General features: G+C 40.7%; 2 protein-coding genes across 3 annotated transcripts; both read left to right on the top strand.

Annotated features, from left to right (window-relative positions):
* The first annotated feature begins 781 nt into the window (after positions 1–781).
* Positions 782–13,001, top strand: PLIN2 (perilipin 2). 2 transcript variants are annotated; one of them, XM_035309473.1, is made up of 9 exons: positions 834–853; positions 2,572–2,627; positions 2,707–2,902; positions 3,565–3,647; positions 4,113–4,398; positions 4,712–4,896; positions 5,623–5,757; positions 6,439–6,729; positions 12,533–13,001. In XM_035309473.1, exons 2-9 carry the CDS (start codon positions 2,598–2,600, stop codon positions 12,662–12,664), a joined length of 1,338 nt encoding a protein of 445 aa, XP_035165364.1. In that variant the 5' UTR covers positions 834–853; positions 2,572–2,597; the 3' UTR covers positions 12,665–13,001. The 2 variants fall into 2 exon arrangements, with proteins under 2 accessions (XP_035165365.1, XP_035165364.1); XM_035309474.1 differs by lacking the exon at positions 12,533–13,001 and having other exon boundaries at positions 782–852; positions 2,571–2,627; positions 6,439–7,572.
* A 1,075-nt stretch (positions 13,002–14,076) lies between these two features.
* HAUS6 (HAUS augmin like complex subunit 6) lies at positions 14,077–19,623 on the top strand. Its single transcript, XM_035309476.1, has 9 exons — positions 14,077–14,132; positions 14,313–14,408; positions 15,140–15,218; positions 16,221–16,353; positions 16,925–17,072; positions 18,339–18,404; positions 18,527–18,578; positions 18,777–18,944; positions 19,435–19,623. Exons 2-9 carry the CDS (start codon positions 14,317–14,319, stop codon positions 19,621–19,623), a joined length of 927 nt encoding a protein of 308 aa, XP_035165367.1. The 5' UTR covers positions 14,077–14,132; positions 14,313–14,316.
* The last annotated feature ends 1,545 nt before the right edge of the window (positions 19,624–21,168 follow it).

The raw sequence follows: 21,168 nt of genomic DNA, 5'->3' as shown, positions 1-21,168 counted from the left end.
CATGGGCAGGGACCCCTCCCACCAGACCAGGTTGCTCAAAGCCCCATCCAGCCTGGCCTTGAGCACCTCCAGGGATGGGGCATCCACAGCTTCTCTGGGCAGCCTGTGCCAGGGCCTCACCACCCTCACAGTGAAGAATTTCCTCCTCATATCTAATCTAAATCTACCCTTTCGTATTAGGAAGATTGTGTCCTGTGGGAGCAAGGGTCAGAACCTCTCTAGCAGTAGTCAAAGGGTATTTTATAATATTGTAACAAGGGAATAACAGACAGGTAAGACGGAGAGATGTTTTTTATATTTTGCTACTATGTTTTGCAAGAAGCCTCGCATCCCCATCCTGGACAGATAACGATACTTTTTACTGTACTGCTCTGTATTAGAGGCATTTGCCGTCCTGGCGCACGGATGAGCAGCAGAGGTCTGTGTGTGCCGAGCAGCACACGTTGAACAGGACGTTCAGGACGGCTGTTGGGGCGGTAACGGCAGGAACGACGCTCGGCGTTCCGAGGCTGACAGGTACGCTGGCTCCTTGTCGTTTCCCACCTTTACACAATTAAAGCTACCGGGACATGGGTTTTATGACACAGAGGATGAACAAGAGTTTCCTGTAATAACGCTTCTTCGCGGTTTTATTTTTGTTTTGTTTTGTTTTAGGAACTAATTCTCACCCCCCCCCCCGCCCGCCCCCCGGGGAGCGGCCGTGACGCGCTCGCAGCTCTCGCGAGATGTCGGCGGCCGCTCCCTATAAGTGGCGGGACGTGGGGCGGCCGCCTCAGTGCGTGGCGGCGGCGGCGCTGGAGCATTCAGCTGGCGGCGACCTCTCCTCCTCGTCCTCCTTCGCTCCCAGCCCCGGTGAGTACCGCGCGGCTCCGCCGCACGGCCGCCAACCGGCCCGGCCCCGCCCCACTCGGCGGCACGGGGCCTCCGAAAGGCGCCCTCACAGCGCGGGCTGCGCCTCGGGGTCCGTCCCTCTGCCTCCCCTGGGCGCAGGGGTAGCTCCGGACGCTCCGAGTACCCGTGCGGCCGTCCCCAGCTCGCCTCTTGCCGAGTGAAATCCCCGCAGCCTCGCGGCGTGCGGCCGGGCCTTGTGGGACGCGCTGCCAGCCCCGAATAATCCCTCAGGCGGGGGCCGCTCCTCCTGCCGGCCGGCATCGGCCGCGCCCCGAGCTGCCGGGGCGTGTGGTGGTTGTGGTAGCGCTCGGAGGGTGGGACGGGGGGCCCTCTGTTATTCTCGTAGCCCTTGCTTATTACCTGCTTGCACGCTTCATGTACAGAGGTTAATCTCATTACAGGAGTTGCCTTCTGGCACATGTGTGCGCTGGTGTGTGCAAATGCGCCTGTAAAGTGTTAACAGTACGCTGTTGTCACTGCCTGTTATGCAACCAAGAGAAGTTTTTACTTGACCTGAAGCAGAAAACTAACGCATTCTGTTTTGATATTATCATATATTTTAAAAGGAAAACTGCTGGTGGGCTTTCTGGCACACCTAGCAACACAGCCTTCAGAACTGCCATCCTTTCAGGGACTGCCTTTCATGTGCCTCTCCACTCTCGTGTGTGCAGGTTCTGCTGGAATTTAAGTGCTCTACGAAGCTGTCAAAGCAAAAAGTGCTTGCAGATCCTGCTTGGCTTCTGTGCGTTCACAGAATGACAGTGCACTTCTGAGTATTCATATCTGTGTGGTCTCCTGAAGTTGTACTGCATTATCTCTTCCCCTCTCTCTTTTATAGGGTTTATATGGGGAGAACTATTACTGTTTTCTCCATGGGAGTGCACATTGGAAGATAATTGCGTAATGCAGGCTTGCTGAACAACTGTTCTCCCCAGCCTGTTTCAACGTGGGCTTGGTAGTAATTCCTACATTAGCACAAAGGAAAGTTATTTCCTGTTGTGGGAAAGTTCTGACTGTGCATGCTGCAGGAATTCTAACTCTTGAATAACTGAGCAGTGGAAACCCTGTGTGGGCATCAGACATGGCAGTAGAGATAATGAGCCCACTGTGTTTAGTGGAGTAATTTGGGTGAGAATTAATCTGAGGTTACTGAAATGAGTATTTCATCTAAGTCTTCAAGTGTCCACAATATTTGGACAATAACAACTGGTCACATTTCAGACTTGACTCCCTTATGTTAATCTGATTAAAGATACTGGTAGTAGAGCCTTCATCTGTCCTTTAGGAATCCTAAATGAGAGGTTTAATGAACTCTTAGCTTAAGAACAGCTGGGTAGGTTTCCTTCACCCTGGCTCAACAGTTGAGACCACGTACATGTATTTTTCCTAGAAAAAAGACATGACTCAAGTTGTAATTCTGTAGTGAACTGCTGTATTTCAAAGCCTCTTTCTTGCATCTGGCATACTTGTATTGCTTAAGCCAATGAAAAGCATTAGGAAACAAATCCAAAAGCTTTACAAATTATTAAAATAAAACGGATCTCCTATATGCAAGAACAAACATCCTTAATCCCCTTGATCTGGTGGGGTTGATTATAAAGCAATTGTTGGTTTGAAAGCCTGGTGTTTAAATGAAGTGATTATGAGGACGTCCTAACTCTGACATGCATCTTTCATAGGCTGTGTAAGACTGAAGACCTGAAAAAATGGCATTAGCAGCAATTGATCCACAACAGGTAAGTTTAAAATAGCCCAGTAGAGTTTTTATTGTACAGTTCAGAAAAATAGTCAATTAACCTCTTTCTCTTTAAACAGAACATTGTATCAAGGGTAGCAAACCTTCCTTTGGTGAGCTCCACCTATGATATGGTGTTGACAGCCTACGTTACCACAAAGGATAACCATCCCTATCTGAAGTCAGTATGTGAGATAGCAGAGAAAGGAGTGAAGACAATTACTTCAGTAGCCATGACAAGTGCTATGCCTATCATCCAGAAACTGGAACCACAAAGTAAGGCAAAGATGGAGCTGTTGATACCTTTAATTCAACTGATTGCTGTATATATTAACATGTGCTTACAGTGGAGCACAGTCATGCTGGTCTGGACTGCTATTTCAGATAGCTGACAGCCATCTCAACAAGCCTGGCTTGTTGAGTAACTCATTACAGATAGGCATGACTTGGGGGAGTGGTGGAATCCAGAGCTAAAGCAGGTTCCAGCTTTCATAATACTGAACTGACTGGCTCATCTTGATTTGCAAGGTGATTGTGTAGTCACTTGTGCAACACCTTCCTCACCTTTCACCTACTTTCAAGTGCTTTGTACTCTCTCTGAGTAACTGTGGTTAAATTTGGCAACTGTGTCACAAGGCTGTTGTAACCAGGAGCCTTAGTTTCTTCAACTGGCAGTAGGCCAGGTGTTTCAACCTGTTACAACAGTTGCTTGTAAGGTATATTAACAGACTTTCTCTGCCTGCAAGTGAGCTTGCTTAAGGCACTGTAGACCAGCCTTCATGTGGGGCTTTGCTGCCTCAAATACCCCTGAAAAGGGGGGAGAAGCTACTTTAAGTGTGCTGCTGTGTGAGCTCCATTTCAAAAACAAACAACAATTGGAGTTATTTATACTGAGGCAAAGCAAAACCTAAAATCAACTATTGTGACTTCTTTTATAGTTGTAGTTGCCAACAACTATGCATGTATGGGTCTAGACAAAATTGAAGAAAGACTGCCTATACTGAATCAACCCACTGACAAGGTAAGTCTCTTCCACGTACATATGCTGAGCAGAAGATGTCTATACCTGTCTCTTTGCTGTTGATATGAAAAATATAACGAGGGGAGTTCCTATAAGCTGCACTTGCTTCTCAGCTTAGATGCAGTGAGGAGATGGAGTGCATTTCTATAGAATTGTTTGCTTTTGGAAGGTCACTGAGCCATTTTTTTTTACGTTAGCCTGCTACTTGATATATTTGTAGCTGCTATTTATTGGTGGGCGTCTTGTAAAAACTATTTTTTGCTCATTGTAAAACAAACTGATTTACATTCACTGAGAGTTTTGAGCTGAAGGCTGCATGACAATCATATCTTTGTTTTGTCTGTATGCTTTCAGTGTAAGTTCTTCCTAGATAAGACTTGTATGAGCCTTAATATAACTGTTTCCTGGATTATGTAGCTCTTTTTATCAAATATTTTTAGTGAATCAACCTATTTTCATTGTCAGGTTGTTGCCAATGCTAAGGATGTAGTTGTTGGAGCCAGAGAAGCTGTAACAACCACTGTGACTGGTGCCAAGGAAAGTGTTGCTCACACAATTACTGGAGTTGTGGGCAAGACTAAAGAAGCAATGCAAGACAGTGTAGAAATGACCAAGTCCGTTGTTAATGGTGGCATTAACACTGTCTTGGGAAGCCGTGTGGTGCAGATGGTGAGCAGTGGAATGGACAGTGCTCTCACTAAATCGGAGACCATTGTAGACCAGTATCTCCCACTCACAGAAGCAGAACTAGGTAAGAACAATTCAGGTTTAATTTTGATGGTATACATGTATTGGAGAGAAACAAGCAGTCATCCATTTATTACCTCGTAGTGGGGAGGGGGCATGTGCTTCCCAAACTGTTTCTGGCCTTCCTGGTTGTAACAGTGTTTTCTTGTCAGGCAAGCAGAATGAACCTAAGTAAGGATTACATGTGTGCCTGTCAACCAAACCTGCTGTTAAAGGACTACTAAACAAGTCCGATATTCAGTTATTATGAAGCAAATGAAATATCATCAGGCATCTTAAGTTTTGTTCCACTGGTCAATCTGCTTCCACTTTCCTAGAAAAAGAAGCTGCAAAAGTTGAAGGTTTTGAAGTTGGAGTTCAAAAGCCAAGTTACTATGTTCGGCTAGGATCACTGTCTTCAAAGGTCCGTGCACGTGCCTACCAGCAAGCCTTAAACAAAGTGAGAGATGCTAAACAGAAAAGCCAGGAGACGATTTCTCAGCTCCACCACACTGTTAATCTGGTAAGTTCAAGTTCTCCCTTTAGGTATAAAAAACAAATGTTGGTATAGTTTTTTGAGTGTAGAGAACAGACAGGGAAAAATCAGATAGCTTTGACTAAATTCATTTTTCAAAATAGAAAGCACTTCCCAATGGAGCTTTTTAGCACCAGTCAGGAGAAGTCCTAAATCCAGCTGATCTGTAAAACAGACCACCAATTACTTGTAATTTTAAGCACTGCATAAATAGAAGTTATGTTTAAAAGGTGTTCATGTTGTAAAGGGTCAGTTCTGACACCTTTTCATTGAAGGTGTCTTGCAATTTGGAAACACTTCAGTGCTTTACTTCAGTCTTTATATTAACAAAATTTAGGATTCTTCATGGGCTTGCTCTTCTTGCTGTGGGTATCTCTGAGCATTCCTGAGTGCTTCAGTCATCTGATCATAACTATGTACCTTTATGTACAGCACAAACTGTACATAAATAGTTATGGTCTTCTATATACTTACAACTCCATGTACATGAATTTAGCGGGGGAGGATGAAATAGTTGAGGTGTAGAGGGGTAGACTACATAACATCTTGAAATCTCTTCTAGTTGTTTCTGTGGAGAAGCATATCCTTATGTTTTCCAAAGCCTTTTGTTTGAACTTTAAGTGTTTAGAAAAAGTTACAAAGCTGGTATTTTAGGGTAGCCCTAATAGAACTGTTTGGACTCTTTCTTTACTTCCTTGTTTGGCTGTATTTCAGATCGAGTATGCCAGAAAGAACATGAATAGTGCCAATCAGAAACTTCTTAATGCTCAGGAAAAACTTTATCAATCCTGGGTAGAATGGAAGAAATATACAGGTCAAAATGATGGTGATGAGTCGCATAGTGCTGAGGTAAATAGATGTACATGTAAACTGGAAATAAATGGATTGCATACTGTCAAGGTAACACTGGCTAACTGTCCTCAAAGTGCACAACATCTTAACAGCACAGAATGCTTCTATACAAAAGTGAAATCTAAATGCTGAAGCTCAGGCAGCTGCTAGTGACTATTATGAAAAGCAGAGAATATCCTAACTCTTAAATGAGCCTCCTTTCTGCAACTGCTAAAGAGTTAGTTATTCTCCTTTCAAGAGAATCCTCATTCCATGAACTTGTTGGGTTATTAACCATATCTAGACCAGCTAGGATTCACTTATTTGGTATGGCCAAACTGAAAATAGAAATTCCTCATCATAAAGCAGCTTGAGGAACAGACTCACAGAGTCTTATATAGCTTTGAATAGTGGTTCATCCACTAAAATACTTACCTGCTTTAACTTGCTATCCAGAGTTGATACAAGAGCTTCCTTATCTGTTGCTGGGTAGATACTACTAATGCTTCTGTTCCAAAGTACTTGAACATTGGAGAAATCAAGTACTTTGAAGTTGTCTGTGACTCTTCATGCTTAATCCCTGTTATCTGCTGTATCTTACTTTCACCCCTTTTACTTTGCTTCCTTGTCTATTAAATAACATAAAACTGCTACAGTGACAAAGATACTGACAGGCGATTATTATGTTTTTGTTTCCAGCACATAGAGTCAAGAATTCTAGCTATTGCACAGAGCCTCACTCAGCAGCTTCAGACCACCTGCCTCACACTGGTCTCAAGCCTACAAGGTCTGCCACAGAATGTGCAGGACCAGGTTTACAGTGTTGGGTCAATGGCAGGTGATGTCTACCAGACCTTCCGGTCAGCATCCTCTTTCCAAGAACTATCAGACAGCTTTCTTGCTACTAGCAAAGGACAGCTGAAGAAAATGAAAGAGTCTCTGGATGATGTGATGGATTATCTTGTTAACAACACGCCGCTCAACTGGCTGGTAGGTCCCTTTTACCCACAACTGCCTGGCATTCAGCATGCTGAGAGCGAAGGTGAAGGGGAGAAAAATTCCAGCCAGGAAGACAAACAGCTTGAACGCCCTATTGAGTAAACTGCATAGCATGCATGTACTCTGCAGACTGACCAAACAAGTGACTAACAACTGTAGCTGTCAAAAAGCTTTAGGGGAAAAAACTTGGAGTGGGGAAGTGATTTAGAAAGGACACTCTCCTACAAATGCATTGCATTATCCTGAGTAGTAAAGACACTCTAAAACAAACAGAAGTGCCTAAATATTGGCAGCTTACAGTTGTCAAGATGCCTTGTTTGTACAGTTAAGAAACCTCACTATGCTTATTAATGGTAGTAATATACTTACTCTTAAATGATCCTTATCACAGCTGAAAGCTTGTGATCTGCTGCTCAGTCTCCACCAGAGTAACATAAAAGCCTTATGTGCCATGAAATGCCTTTAAAAGCCTTGCATTCTAGCGAGGTACGCCTGAATTTTGTACTTACTGCAGATCATGCATTTGATTATTTTGTGATGACTGACTCAAATTGAACTGTTACATGATTCATGAGGATTCTGTGAGGGCAGAATTCCAGACTGAAAGTGGGGTTTCTGACTGAGTCAGCTGGAGTTGAATGCTGTGACAGTGCTAATATTAATGATATAAACTTACTATTGTATTACACAGTAACCTGACCAAATCATTATCAAAGTATATTTTTGACACTATAAAGACAAGATTCATGCTGTTTGTACTCAGGTGCCTGCTGTTGTATGCTAACTTCTTGTAATACGTTTTGTACCTTAGTAATAAATGCTTCAGCAGCCCAAGTCTGTCTCCATTTGTATGGTGTGTAAAACATGTAACTTGCTGTTCTGTGACTCCTTTAATCTGGGTCCAAGAGAAAGCAAGCTTGCAAAGCAAATGAAGTAGACACATCGAAAATCTCTATTTGTGTGTATAGATAACATTGCTGCAGTGTTTCCTTCTTCCCTTCCATTCAGTCTTTGCTTTAGTGTTGCTGTTTTTTGTGCTTACTCTTACCTATCCAGACTGTGAACTGGTAGATAGCCTTACAGTGAGGAAAAAAGGATATAGAAAAATCAGTCTTCCCCATCTTGTAGTTGTTCTCTGTATGAGACTTCCAGCTATCTGCTTTGGCTGCTGACTTGCTAGGAATGTGTATTCTACAACTGTCAATGCAAGCTTGAATCTTTTACTTTAGTCACTCAAGTTGAAAAGAGGGTACATAATGTGAATTAACACTCATCTACTTGAGTAGAGTTGTTCCCTAGTGACTCTTATGACTCCCTTCCTTTGAGAATTACTGTTACTTGGAAAAAAAGCTTTCTTGGTTTATTGCTGTCCAGGTAAGTTGTGTTCTTGATGCATACCCTAGTCAACTGTGCATTGCAATCACTTAATTTAGCAATGTTGGTCTCACTTTCAAAGAAGTTGCTAAACAGTGAATCAAAACACTACCTTTGGGTAACTCTGTAAGTTACTCTGACCTTCTAGAGCTGAATTACAACTGGTGGCCACAACTAGAGCAATGCCTGGTTGTGTTTCAGTGTTTGTACTGATAGCCTGTTATACCAACACACTACAAAAACTCCTGCATTTTTCTATTGTGGCTGTTTTCCCCACATAGAAACCAAGTATACAGAATATTAAGTTTCTGACTCCCAGTGGAATGGGGAGCCCTTTCTTGGAAGAAGAGAAGGCTAAATAATGGTGAATTAGTATGTTCTTGGTTTATTGTACGCACTACACGTCCTTGCATTTAGATTATTGGATCATCTTAATGAAGACAGCACTGGGTCTTTGAACTGAACTGTAGTTTTTATGGCATGGCTATCTTCTTGCTGGTAATCTAGTATAGCATGTCTCATGTCTCTAGTCTTTATTGCAATTAAGGGACTTCAGACAAAATGTAGTAACTTCTACCACAGGTAGAATGTCAATTACATGTGTTGGATGTTTTCCAAAACCTGTGAACTGAAGCTGATGTGTTCTAATAACTGCTGAAAAATCTCACATGGAATGAAGAAAACAAAATATTAACAGAGCAGAACCTACTCATGGGTTGTCACTGTAGTTTTACCAGTTTCCATATAATTGCGTATATCAAACAGTTACACAACACAAACTTGCTTTCTTTTTTTTTTTAAAAAAAGAGACTAAGCAATACCCTCAAAAGTGTTTTTGAGAGCTATGGAGTTTCTTTGCTTGCCTCAAACTAAAGAAAGGTGGAAAGCTTTTGAAATCTCTACCACTTTGTAAGATGATGGCTTTGTGCCGTTGAATATTTTCTGAACTGTATAACTTCTAGTAGTGCTATGTAGCTAGTAAGTCTTTTCTGTTTTAAAAATAAATTGCACTTTGGTTAAAACAACCAAAAGAGCCACAACAAAGAACAAAAAAAAACTCTCCAAGCCAGCTTGATAAAAAGGGAACCTTCTTTTTTTACTTTTTAAGTGTAATCTGTTCATTATTTGCATGATTGGAAAAACTTGTAGAAGCTAGCTGGTGATATAGTGAACAGTGTTTTGCTGAATGTACTACATTTTATACTATGAATGATTTTTTTTTTGCATAATATACAGTCTGACTAAAAATAAGTGCAAAACAAGAATAATCTCAAATTGCACTACTGGCTCAGCTCTAAAAATACAGCAAGAAAAAAAATCAACCCTGACTTAAGTCAGTGTTGGTATTAACATTTGGACATTAAGACAGCAAAAATGCTGAAGTATGTTTTGCACTATTCCATGCAAGGATTCTGCAAGTTTTATACTGCAAGTTTTATACTATTTCATTTCAGAGGACCTAACTATATCTTGCAGAGGGAAGGTACAAAGAAAGGTCATATCTAGCCCTATTCTTGCAAGAGTTGCCTTATGACTTTGTTTCAACTTGCTATCATCTATGAAAGGAGAGTACAATTAAACACAAAGGTGATACAGAAGTGAAAGTCCTTTACCTAATATAGCAGTCCATAACAGTGAGGCTTTGCATTGATTTACTTGGATGCAGATGGGGTGCAGATGGCAGTGTGCTTTTAAAATGATTTAGTATCTCAAAACTGAGATAAATGATACTGATACCAACACAGTTTTACTCTGATGCACAGTTACACTCCCATTTAAAATTATTTTATGGCTATGAACATCTTACTAGTATGTTAGTGAGCAGTTGACTCCTTTATGTGTGCACTAAGGAGGTAAAGAGAGCATAAACTTAAATTGGAAAGGTTGATTATCCTATTATCAGTAGGAGAAACATGGTTATAGGTAATAGAACTGACTTGGACATATGCTGTAGTGAAAATTATCATCGGTCAGACATAGTTACTGAGCATGGTTATGTACCCTGCTCAGTCTAAATACAGAATCATAGAATTCCAGAGCTGGGTTGGAAGGGACCTTACAGACCATCCAGTTCTACCACCCCCGCCATGGGCAGGATACCTCCCACCAGACCAGGCTGCCCAAAGCCCCATCCAACCTGGCCTTGAACACCTCCAGCGATGGGGCATCCGCAGCTTCTCTGGGCAACCTGTGCCTCACCACCCTCTAAGTGAAGGTTTTCCTCCATATATCTAATCTAAATCTACCTTCTTTTAGTTTAAAGCCATTCTCCCTTGTGCTATTGCTCCACCCCTGACAAAGAGTCCTTCTCCAGCTTTCCTGTAGACTTCCTTTAGGCACTGGAAGCCTCCTGTAAGTCTCCCCGGAACTTCTCCAGGCTCAACAACCCCCAACTCCCTCAGCCCACCTTCGTAGCAGAGGTGCTCTAGCCCTTTGGTCATCCTTGGGGCCCTCCTCTAGACCTGATCTAACAGGTCCATGTTCTTCCTATGCTGGGGGCCCAGCACTGAACACAGGACTCCAGTTGGAGTCTCACAAGAATAGAGAGAGAGAATTGCCTCCCTCGACCTGCTGACTAGGCTTCTTTTGATGCAGCCCAGGATGCAGTTGACTTTATATGCTGCAACAGTATGTTGCCAGCTCATTAGGAGTTTTTCATCCACCGACACCATGAAGTTCCTCTCCACAGAGCTGCCCTCAACCCGTTCTCTCCCCTATATTTGGGCTGAGGATAAACCAGTTGGTTAAACTATCCATTTGGACACATTTTTAAATGAATTTGCAAACGAACCCCAAATTCCACAATAGCTACTTTGCCTTAGACTTGTTACATATCTCCATTTGTACTATGATATGAAATATGGGCTCATATGCTAGTAATGACAAAACATGGTCTTTCTAAGTACAATAATTAGAGTTTTAGGTACACTGCAATAAGCAGGAAGATGCAAGACAATTCTTGCTGGTAGAAGAATGTGTTTCCCATATTCCTGGTGCCTTTTGAGTTTTAGGAGAAGAACATTACTAATCTAATTTTGAGCAAGCTTAGGCTCTCAAAGTGGTGTAGGCATTTCATTGTATTCATACTGTTGTCTGATACATGGCATGCTGCTTAAGTTCTTCCAAATCTCAGTTTTAATTAATATTTTCAAGTACCTGGTGTCCTACAGTCAACTACTCTCAAAGGAACTGAGTAATTCATGTTCAGTGCTTCAATGCTGTCTACAACCTGATAACTGCAGTAGTAATCTTTCTCCTTTGGTGTGTTCTCTGTTCTTCTGACATGTCTTCAGGAAAAGCAAAGCATAGACTTCTCTTTCCTATGTTTTTCATAACAATTGGTCATAAGCAAGGTGTTTTGCAGTTACAGAATGAACTAAAAGTGTTTCTCCAGCCAGTACTGGTGGCGAGGCACTGGCACAGGCTGCCCAGAGAAGCTGTAGATATCCTATTCCTGGAAGCGTGCAAGGGCAGGTTGGATAGGGTTTTGGGTAACCTCATCTCTAAGCAGGTTCCTTTGTATAACCCATTGATCCCAAGGAAAGAAGAAAGGCAAAACAAGTTTAAAAACTAGTGGAAGGTGTCCCTGCCCATGGCAGAGGGGTTGGAAACGGATGATTCTAACTGTCTAGAAGCCTCTTCAAGTCACTGCTTCTTCACACACACAGAACCAAAGTCCCATGAGCATCCATGTACAGATCCTGTCTGGCTTCAAGTATTCATCATATTACCTACATTAAACCCAACCATGAATCAAACTATACAAATACAATTTTTTCACTTGGGGTAGAAAACTTCTGGTTATGAGTAAATTGCTTAATTCTATCTCATTTTTCAGAAGAGACAAAGTAAGTCCAGCTAATGGGACTTAAACTCGTAAGTGTCTTAATCAAGGTATTTAGAAGTGTGTATGTAACATCCATGTGTCCACTAATGTCTAGTAATTCCTGAAACCCAGTAGCTGCTTAAAATACAGAATACAATATATGCAGTTGGAATAGAGGTCAGCGTATTTTTGCAGTTCTGGCAGAGCAGCACAAAACAATCTGTATCAAGCTTCTCTAGGCTTCTCCTTTGTATAACCCATTGATCCCAAGGAAGGAAGAAAGGCAAAACAAGTTTAAAATCTTCATTTTTTAATTTTCCAGTCGTTTTTACTAAATGCAGTGAGTTTAGTTCTGTTCCACCTCTACTACAAAATCCTGTCTTCTAAGCAACTGATTTATGTCTTGCATAATATTTGGTCCTAATGCTATATTTATGTTTAATGTGTGACTGAATGTATTTCACTCTCTATTCAGTATTTTGGGTCTTATTTCTAGAGATGCTGAGCATCTTCATCTCCTGACTTCAGTCAGGAATACTGCACAAATTTATTTAGTTTTACTTTTGAATTGATTGAAATTTTGTTCCTATACAGGTTCCGGATTTCACTATTACAGACCTGTCTTCAGAGTCAGATGATATCCCAGACATTTTGGATTTGGATGAAGATCAACAAGACTTTTCACGCACAAATGGCCCATACACCACAGGGCAAAGAGTTGAATGAAGAAAAGCAGAAAAATGTCTTTTTGATACAATGTATTTTTGCCATGTTAACCTATATTTCTCCTTTTTGAAGCTGATCCTACCTAGCTTTGGACTTTTTTTAATCAGTGCTGTTTCACTTAGCTGCATCAAAACTGACTATTAACCCCTGAGGATTACATGCTAGGTTAATTCATTAGCTTGTGTGTCACGCTCCTGCTCTATAAACCAGGCATAGCCTAGGCAGTGCATCCAACTGATCTGATTTTGTTAAATATTTGTATAGCTGTTTGTTCTCCTGTTGGCAACAGCCAAGAGAACACGCCAGTGCTTTGCATAAAGGGCTGCCAACAAAAGGAGTTGATGAGGATTTGCCCACAAAGATTCCCCTTTCAAGTCTACATGGAAAGCTCTTCTGCATCTACCTCTTTGCTGCTGGAAAGGACAGGAGGCTTTGGCTGTCTCAGATTCTTTCAGGTTCTTTTTTATTATTATTTTTATTTTATTTTTATTTTAGGCACTGTGCCTACAGAGATCAGAGTAGGGTCCCTTTGGGTGCTTTATCCAAGGGTGCTTTATGCACAAAAGGATGCCCTTTACTCTACATGCCTTCTGCGTGCAAAACATTTTGGTCATCCTGATACTCTTGGTTATGGGACCTGAGACTAGAGGAGGGTAAGTGCTTAGAAAGGAAAGACTTCCAGAAGGAAGGGCGGCAGCTAAAAATGAAAGGGGGAGACACTGGAAAGAGCGAGGGAAAAGGCAAGAGATAGAAACGGATTTGGACAATAGAAAAATAATTAAAAAATAATAATGACGGCCAAGAGAGGGAACTGAAAGCAGAGGTATTTCTGGTGTCAGCGATAATTTTAACTGGGACCGGGGCTAGCTTCCTGTAGCAGCGGGGGCGGTGGGCACCCGGCGAGCAGCGCTCGCTGCGCGTCTCTGGGGATCAGGCCGAGTCCGCGGCCGCACGCTGGGGATGTGACGGGGCCGCCGGGCGGGCTGCGAGAACTTCCAAGTCACGGAAATGCCTTGAAATAAAAGACTGAACTGCGCAGCCGGTGTCAGCTTCGGATCTGTCAGCAGATTAAAAAGGAATAAAGGCGAAAGGGCTGCACCGGCCCGCCCGGGGGGCGGTGCAAGATAGCGGCGGTGCCCGGGACAGGGAGCACGGCCTCCCGGACTACACTTCCCAGCGGGCTGCGCGCCGAGCGCGGCCAATCAGGGCACGGCGGGGCGTCTCGCGGCGCTGCGCGGCGGGGCGGCTCCCGGCGGGAGCGCGGTTTTGGCGGGACGGGGAAAATGGCGGCCCGGCGGCAGGGGCCGGAGGAGTGGAAAGGGGCGGGGGCGGCGGCGGAGGCCGCTGTTCAGCTCGGTGCCATCGACGGCCACTGGGAGCGAACCCACCTTTGGCTCTACCTGCTGGCGCTCGGCTTCGACCCGGAGGCTGCCTCAGAGTTCTTCGACAGGGAGCTCGATCTGGGAGTGTAAGCCCCGGGGCGGCCGGGGGGGGGGGGGAGGGCTTCTGTGGCGCACGGTGTGGGGGACGTGTCCGAATGGCTTTATAAAATGGTATCCTGCATTAATCCTAAACGACCAGTAAAAACGCTCTATGAACTCCTTAGCCTACCTGTTCCTGACGCAGCTGTGTGCTGTTTGTTCGCTAGGTCCATGTTTGACACACCAAACGTAGCTGCTTTCCACGTTGTTGCCCAGTTCTTGTTTGCCAAGCTGGATCAGACGCGTGCAGAAAAAGTTTTCAGGTGAGCCTTGGGGTTACTCAGTTCGTGCTGTGCAGGTGACGAACCGTAGGCTTTATGCAGGTACTGATGCAAAAAAGTGGTCTCCTGAGGAACACTGTAGGTAAAGAACGTGCTGTCACAGAACTCATTTTCCTTTTATCACAAGCCTGGAATGCATCAGAAAACTTGCCTTAGTTAAAATGGTTTCTCACAGTAGCTCTAACTTGACAAGTTTGGTAAAAATTTTCCTAGCTGCAAAATAACGTATCCCTTCCATTCGTTTCCCTGACCAAAAACATTGAGTAACTTCTCCCTTTTATGAATACCTGCCAAAATTTTCAACATTGCGAGAACCCAGTCTTAATGTATTGACATATAGCTGAACTATTTTACTGTACGCTTTAAAGAAATGGCTGGAGGAGAACCATTGTTAAGAAAATTTTAAGTTCTCAGCATGCTTTTTCACTTTCTTTTTCTGTATTAAAAAGAAAAGGAGACAAATTTATCTCTGAAGTAGTCTGTAATTAACTTTCTATGGCAAGAAGACCTTCTAGCTATTTAACAGACTTGCAGCTATTCTCCTCATAGGCAATATTACCATATTCTCTGAGTTCTCCAGGAGACATTACTAAGAAAACTTTGTCTTAGTTCAGATGTTGTAGTGGTTAATTATGTAACTTGAGTATTTGGGTATGTTTTGAAGTTGCTTTTTTTTCCTCTCTTCTCTCTTCTGCTCTTTTTGCATGGAAAAGGGACTGTTTGTTACCCGAACAAATTACCAGAGATAGTGTATTTAGGAAGCAATGTTGTTCATGGCTAAAAGAGATCACAGTAAGTATTACAAGAGTGGGAATTGATATGCTGCTGGTTCCTGTGACCTCATTCTTTTGTTTTGAGAGAACATGTTTGAGTTTTAAATAAAGTTGCATTACTAGACAAATAGGTTTTATCTCATGCTTTATTTCACAAAGCTGATGATAGACTTCTTAAAAAAAATGTTTGGAAGAGCATAGGTCACAAAGTCTTAATTTTGGATCAGAAAACTGTTGTGTATTGCTTTTGGATGACAATATTTTATTACACAGAAGACATAGAATTGTAGAGTATCCTGATATGGAAGGGATGCATCATCTAAAGTCTGTGGGATTCTTTCCATGGTTGAGAATAATTTGCTTCAACATGGGAGATAATTGCTTAAATAAAATGAGAAAGTGTTTATTATTGTAAAAGTGGTTTCAGATACATGAAAAACTTTTAATGTTAACCTTTCTTAACGGGGAAAAGAAAATAAAGTTTAAGGAAGGCTTTCTAAACGGAAAGAGACAAAAGGGCTTGCTTCAGGTATCATTGATTACTGCGCCTTCTCATGCTGCATTTGTTTTAATAAACATCTGATTTCTAGATCTCTGAGGTACTGGAGCACTTTTATTTTTGATGAGGTGAAAGCCAACCATACAAAATCTTTGAGCAAGATAAAAGTGCCACAAAATACACTGGTTAATGACCTCAGTAGAAGATACGAAAAGGAAGGGATTACATTTAGGAGTGAGGAGAGCAGAAGTTTTTAATATTTACCTAACACTGATTTCAGTCTTTGCCTCAGAACTGTTCTTTATATATGGAACTAGGGGTGGCGGTAGAACGTTCAAAAAGTGTCAGTCTCTTCCTTGGACTAGAAGAAGTGTCAGTGATGGTGGCAAGGTAAATCAGGTTCGCATCAGAATTGCTAGTAAGTAGGCTGCAGTGTAATGGTACCCAGCAGAATGTTTGATGGCTGTTAGTTTTTATTCCTTAGTCTAATTTTGTGTTTAAAATCTATTTCACTTGTTCAAGAATAAAAGCAAAAGCTGTCTTCCTCAAATTGCGACTTCTTCACTTCTTTCTCCTGCTGGTCCTAAGTTTATTCACCTAATGTATCGTCTTGCAAGATATGTAATGATTGAGAACCTGAGAAAGAACTCTGTAGGTAAGCTGTAATGGAATAATAACATTATTTCAGTTGTCATGTTTGATGGTGAATCTCTGAAGTGCTTTAACATATGCCAAGAGCTTTAAGTTTGGTCAGTGTTGGTTGCTCAGTTCAAAGTTTTTAACAGGGTTGCTGTGCACTAGCATAAAGCTATTGCCTGTAGAACAACGCAGATTGTTTTGCTTGCTCTTGTTTTACAGATCTTGTTTCTAAGTTTGTCTGTGCAATGTGGAGGTGGGTTGTCTGTGCACGCGTGCAGTGGTTCAGTTCAAAAGTATTCTTTTCATCCTATGCTCTTTTTCACAACATGAGGAACCCTGAATGATCAAGACTGTCTGTTTTATGTATTTAATGTTCTTCTGGTGACAAAGAACGGGGAAAGTGGGTGAGAGTGAAGGAGGGAAAACATATGCAATAGAAAGAACTGGCAAAGAAGTATACTGAATACTTCAGTCAAGGTAAAACGGGCAACCTTGTTTGTGATTCTCTTAATTAAAACTAGGTAGATTATTAAGTTGTCTATTTGCTGAAAGTGAATGATATAGCTCAATTACTAACTCTCATTTAGACAGCGATGTATCTTTTGCTGAAGCTGTAAACGAAACACCTGAGGATATGTACAAAGCAGAAGCAAGATGTACTGTGGCCTGTAATAAACTCCTGCAAATTTTGCAAAAGGAGGATATTATTATTCAAGAATATAACAAAAAATCACAGTAAGTAATGTATTTAAAGAAATTGAGTATTTTCATAAAACTTGACTTTTTTTGCATGTGTTTTTAAAAGGGTTTGAGCAGAATGCATCTGATTTTCCTTGTGAGTTTTGCTGAATGTCCTATTTTTGTCCCCCTTTGCCTCCTTTAACTGTTCTATTGTTTGGAAGAAATTAGTTTTTCAGTTAGGAGGTGGTATATACTGGAAGATAGGATTACCTGGGCACTAAAAATGATCCAGGAATTCTGCATGTATAGCACTATGATTTATTGATATTTATTGATGATAATATTATTTCCTTAATATTTTAAGGATCATATCTGAGATTAAAACTGTCTCAGGATTAAATATTTGGTCTTTGCTTTATCAGTGTGGGACACATTTTATTTGCATAGCCTTTAATTATTTCACCAATGTTACACTTTTTCTTCATTCTTGTTTATGAAAATCACTTATAATTTGGGAAACAAGAATAACTGGAACTCTGTGCAGTTACAGAGTTATGTATCACTGGAATTTACAGAATTTGGATAGTATACTTCACATGACAGGGGTACTGTAGCGGATGGTTGCAAGCTATTTAGGAAAGAGCAGAAAAGGAGGAGGGGATCCAGTGTAGGTAAAAGAGCAGTTCCAGTGCATGGAACTTAGCTGTGTAAAATCGGATCAGTCTGTTTCATGACTTTAGATCAAAACTTAGAGGCATTGCCGCTAAGACGTGATGTGTCTGTTACACACCCCTCAATCAGGGAAAGCTGATGAAAATTTGATCAGGGAAAGTTTGCTTCTTAAAGCAAATCAAACACATTTTAGGCTTTCAGGTCCTAATTCTTACTGATGACTTCAACATACCCTGATATTTCCTGGAAAAGGAATACAGTGGTGTGTGAGCAGTCTTGGCAACTTTTTGACTGCGCTGAAGATGACTTGGTAATGCAGTCAGTGGGTGTGCTGAATAGGAATGATGTTGAGTATAGTAGTAACTAGTAACTTCATTAATGTACTTGGGTCTAATAAAAGCCATGCCATTGGGATAGAATAAGTTAAAGCTAAATTTACAAATATCTTAGTGGCTTTCCAGGCTGTACAATGTCATTTTCTCTACAGTGTCATGGTAAGGAACTTGTGTATCCATGTTTGCATTGTCCCAAAACTGCTCCAGTATGCAGATTTGGAAAGAATAAGTGTAATCATATAATAATTGTAAGGAATTCTGAGAGTAGCAGAGAAAATCTAAATCTGTGATAACTGTTGATTTTTTTCCTTAGATTTTTAATTAAAGAAATAAAACAGATAAAATCTGAATATGCATACCACCAGCAAGAGTTGTTGAAGTAAGTACTTTTCCTTGGAACTAATTTAGCATATATAAAATGAATTTTTTAGTTCTAAGAAATGTTATGAACCAAAATTTCATGGTAGTCCATTTGAACTTTTGTCTTGCATGTGCATATAGGATGAAACTCAATGACCAAAACAATAATGACAAAATAGAGAGAATTCAAAAGGTGAGTATTCTTAATCTGTGGCAGATTACTGTATTTCTAACATTTTTACAACACTTGCTCTCGGATACTGATACTTCTGATCGTCTGCCTGTGATTATGCTAGCTAGCCCTTTCATCTGCTCTTAGACTGTTTTGATAGTGTCATTATAGTATTTCAGTAAACATTTTAATGTAGTATTTTTGTCCTTGCCTATTCAGGTCCGCAGTATGTGGACATTTGTAGTGGACACTCTTACATCTCTGAAAAAGGAAATTGAAATTGTAGATTCTGTAATTGAAGGGCATGTTGATCAGTACACTTTAGCTGGAATTGATGTCAATGTTCCACAGTTGTTGGCTGACAAAGTTGAAAGTGAAATGCACGAAGTAAGTGATTTTTGTCCTTTTGTCCTAAAAAAAATGCATGTAAAAATTTGTTGTGATTATGCTGCTGTTCTGTATCGGTGGTGCTTAAATTATGAACTTTTGAGTAACTGCATTGTTAAATGTCTGATTACCGCTTGAATTTTCATTGGTCAGACATTATAAAACTTGGCCATTTGAATTATCATACCTAACGGATTTTGTTTCTAGTGTGCAGTATGGGTCTGCACCATCTTTTGAGGCAGTATTTAAAAAGCATACCCCACCCCATTAGTTGAAGCATTCTTAGTTTGTACTGCTTTTTAGCCTGTCTTCAAGCAAATGATGCTAAATCAGGAAAACCAACCTGACGCTTAAATCTAACAAACAGGAATGGAATCAAACTGCAAACTGGAACATTGTGTGCTTGCGCTGAATATAGAAGACATAACTTTCTGATATTGATGTGTTGCGATTGTTCACATATACATTTTTTTTCTTGGAATACTTCAAGGTGTGTACAGGAAATTTATATGAAGGTGAAAAACTGAATTTTTTAACAGTCATTCAGTTATTAAATGAAGCCCTGAGGATCTTAAGAGATGAAAGTTGTCAATTTAAATCAAAACAACATTTCCAGGACATCAAGAGTATGAATGAATTCCAAAATAACATACTATTGAATTTGAAAGAATTGAGGTAATTATCTGTAATTTCTGTCTTGTTCTTTAGTTTGAAGATGGTCTTCCTATCTTAGAATCTTTTCTAAAATTATTGTTTATAGTGAGAACGTTAGTTCTATTTTTTCCCCCTCTGCCTCTGACAAATTCACATTTGTCTTGACTGTTCATTCAAGTAATCTTTCTGTAATTCTGTAATTTCTGTAATGTAGGTAACTTCATTCTCTTGCCCTTGCTTCATGGTTATTTTAGGGTTTGTTCTCGGAGACCTGGTTTGTTAGATGATCTGCTTCTTCCTACTACATAATTAGTTCTATGATTTTAAAGCTTGATCTGAAACTGGCTTAGGGAAAGTTAAGCTTGTATTTTAGGGTTTGTATGTATTTTAGCATGTTTTTTTCTAATTCTACTGTAAAGTAGCACAAGGACAATCTAGTAGCTGATTTTTAGATTGCGAATTTTATTTTTTTATGCTAAAAAAGAACAAATGCATGACTAAGTTCCTGCATATCAAAGGTTTTGCAGTATGAGGGGAACGTGATATGCTCCATTTTTAAGCACAATTTTTATTTCCAAAAGCAGATGTATTCCCGTTCATTTTTCATGCTTGTGTTATAGGCAAAAAATAGAAGAGCAGCATTGTACATCACTGAGAGCATCGATTTCTGGAAAACAGAAGGAGTTGGAAATGAAGTGGAAAAGCTTTCTTCACCAGTGTACTTTTTGTTTAAAGAGAGGTCAGGATCCAGTAAGTAGTGTTCAGTTTATCTGATTCTGGGGAAGAAAAAGAGTGAATAAAACATCCAGGTTGGTGTGTTTTATTGCAATAGAAATAGCTCTGTTAAGCTTTGTGTATAAGGTTAGTGGATTAGATAGTACAGTGTAGCAGAAATTGCTTTATGAACTAGTTTTTCTTTGCAAAGAAGATGTGCTTAACTTAGAGCTGGTGTCTTCATTTGAGATGGGGAGTGGAACTACTATGTCAAGATGGTAGATCAGCATAAATAAGGGTTAATACGTGTTTTTTTTGTTTTTTTCCCTCTGCTCTGGAAATTGAGCTTTCATGTGCTGTCACTGAACATCTGCAGAGTTGTGGTTTTCCCCTTTAAGGTGCTCTATGACCAACAATTTCATTCAGACACTCATATTTCTACAGAGATTCAAAATTATACCCTTGCCTAGGCACGCAGCAGAGACAGCAAAAATTTCATGTTGAGTTTGGGTGTTGCTTTGAAGAAAAGCTATTGTAAATAACTGTGTGTTAATTGATGTTACACACTTTTACTTAGCTTGCTTGTATTTTTTTTCTTTTGATAGGATCTTGACTTAATACAAGCTATGTCACTCTCTTCTTTACATCCTGAAGAAGCTTATGAGGATACAGTCTCCTGTCAACTTGCAACATCAGTTTCAGGTATGTGGACCAGAGGAGCTTATTTTCCCTCTTCCCACTTCCTACTTTTGTTTGCAAGTCTCTTTGACAGTCTTTGATAACCTGGTCCTGAATGAATGCTTGTCACGATCACCTAACCTTTTTTCATCTTCATTAATATGTGCAGGGGAGCAGA

Source organism: Oxyura jamaicensis, chromosome Z, assembly GCF_011077185.1.
Source record: "Oxyura jamaicensis isolate SHBP4307 breed ruddy duck chromosome Z, BPBGC_Ojam_1.0, whole genome shotgun sequence".
Taxonomy (NCBI): domain Eukaryota; kingdom Metazoa; phylum Chordata; class Aves; order Anseriformes; family Anatidae; genus Oxyura; species Oxyura jamaicensis.
The sequence above is the reverse complement of the archived record's forward strand: the minus strand, read 5'-3'. Positions and strand labels throughout refer to the sequence as shown.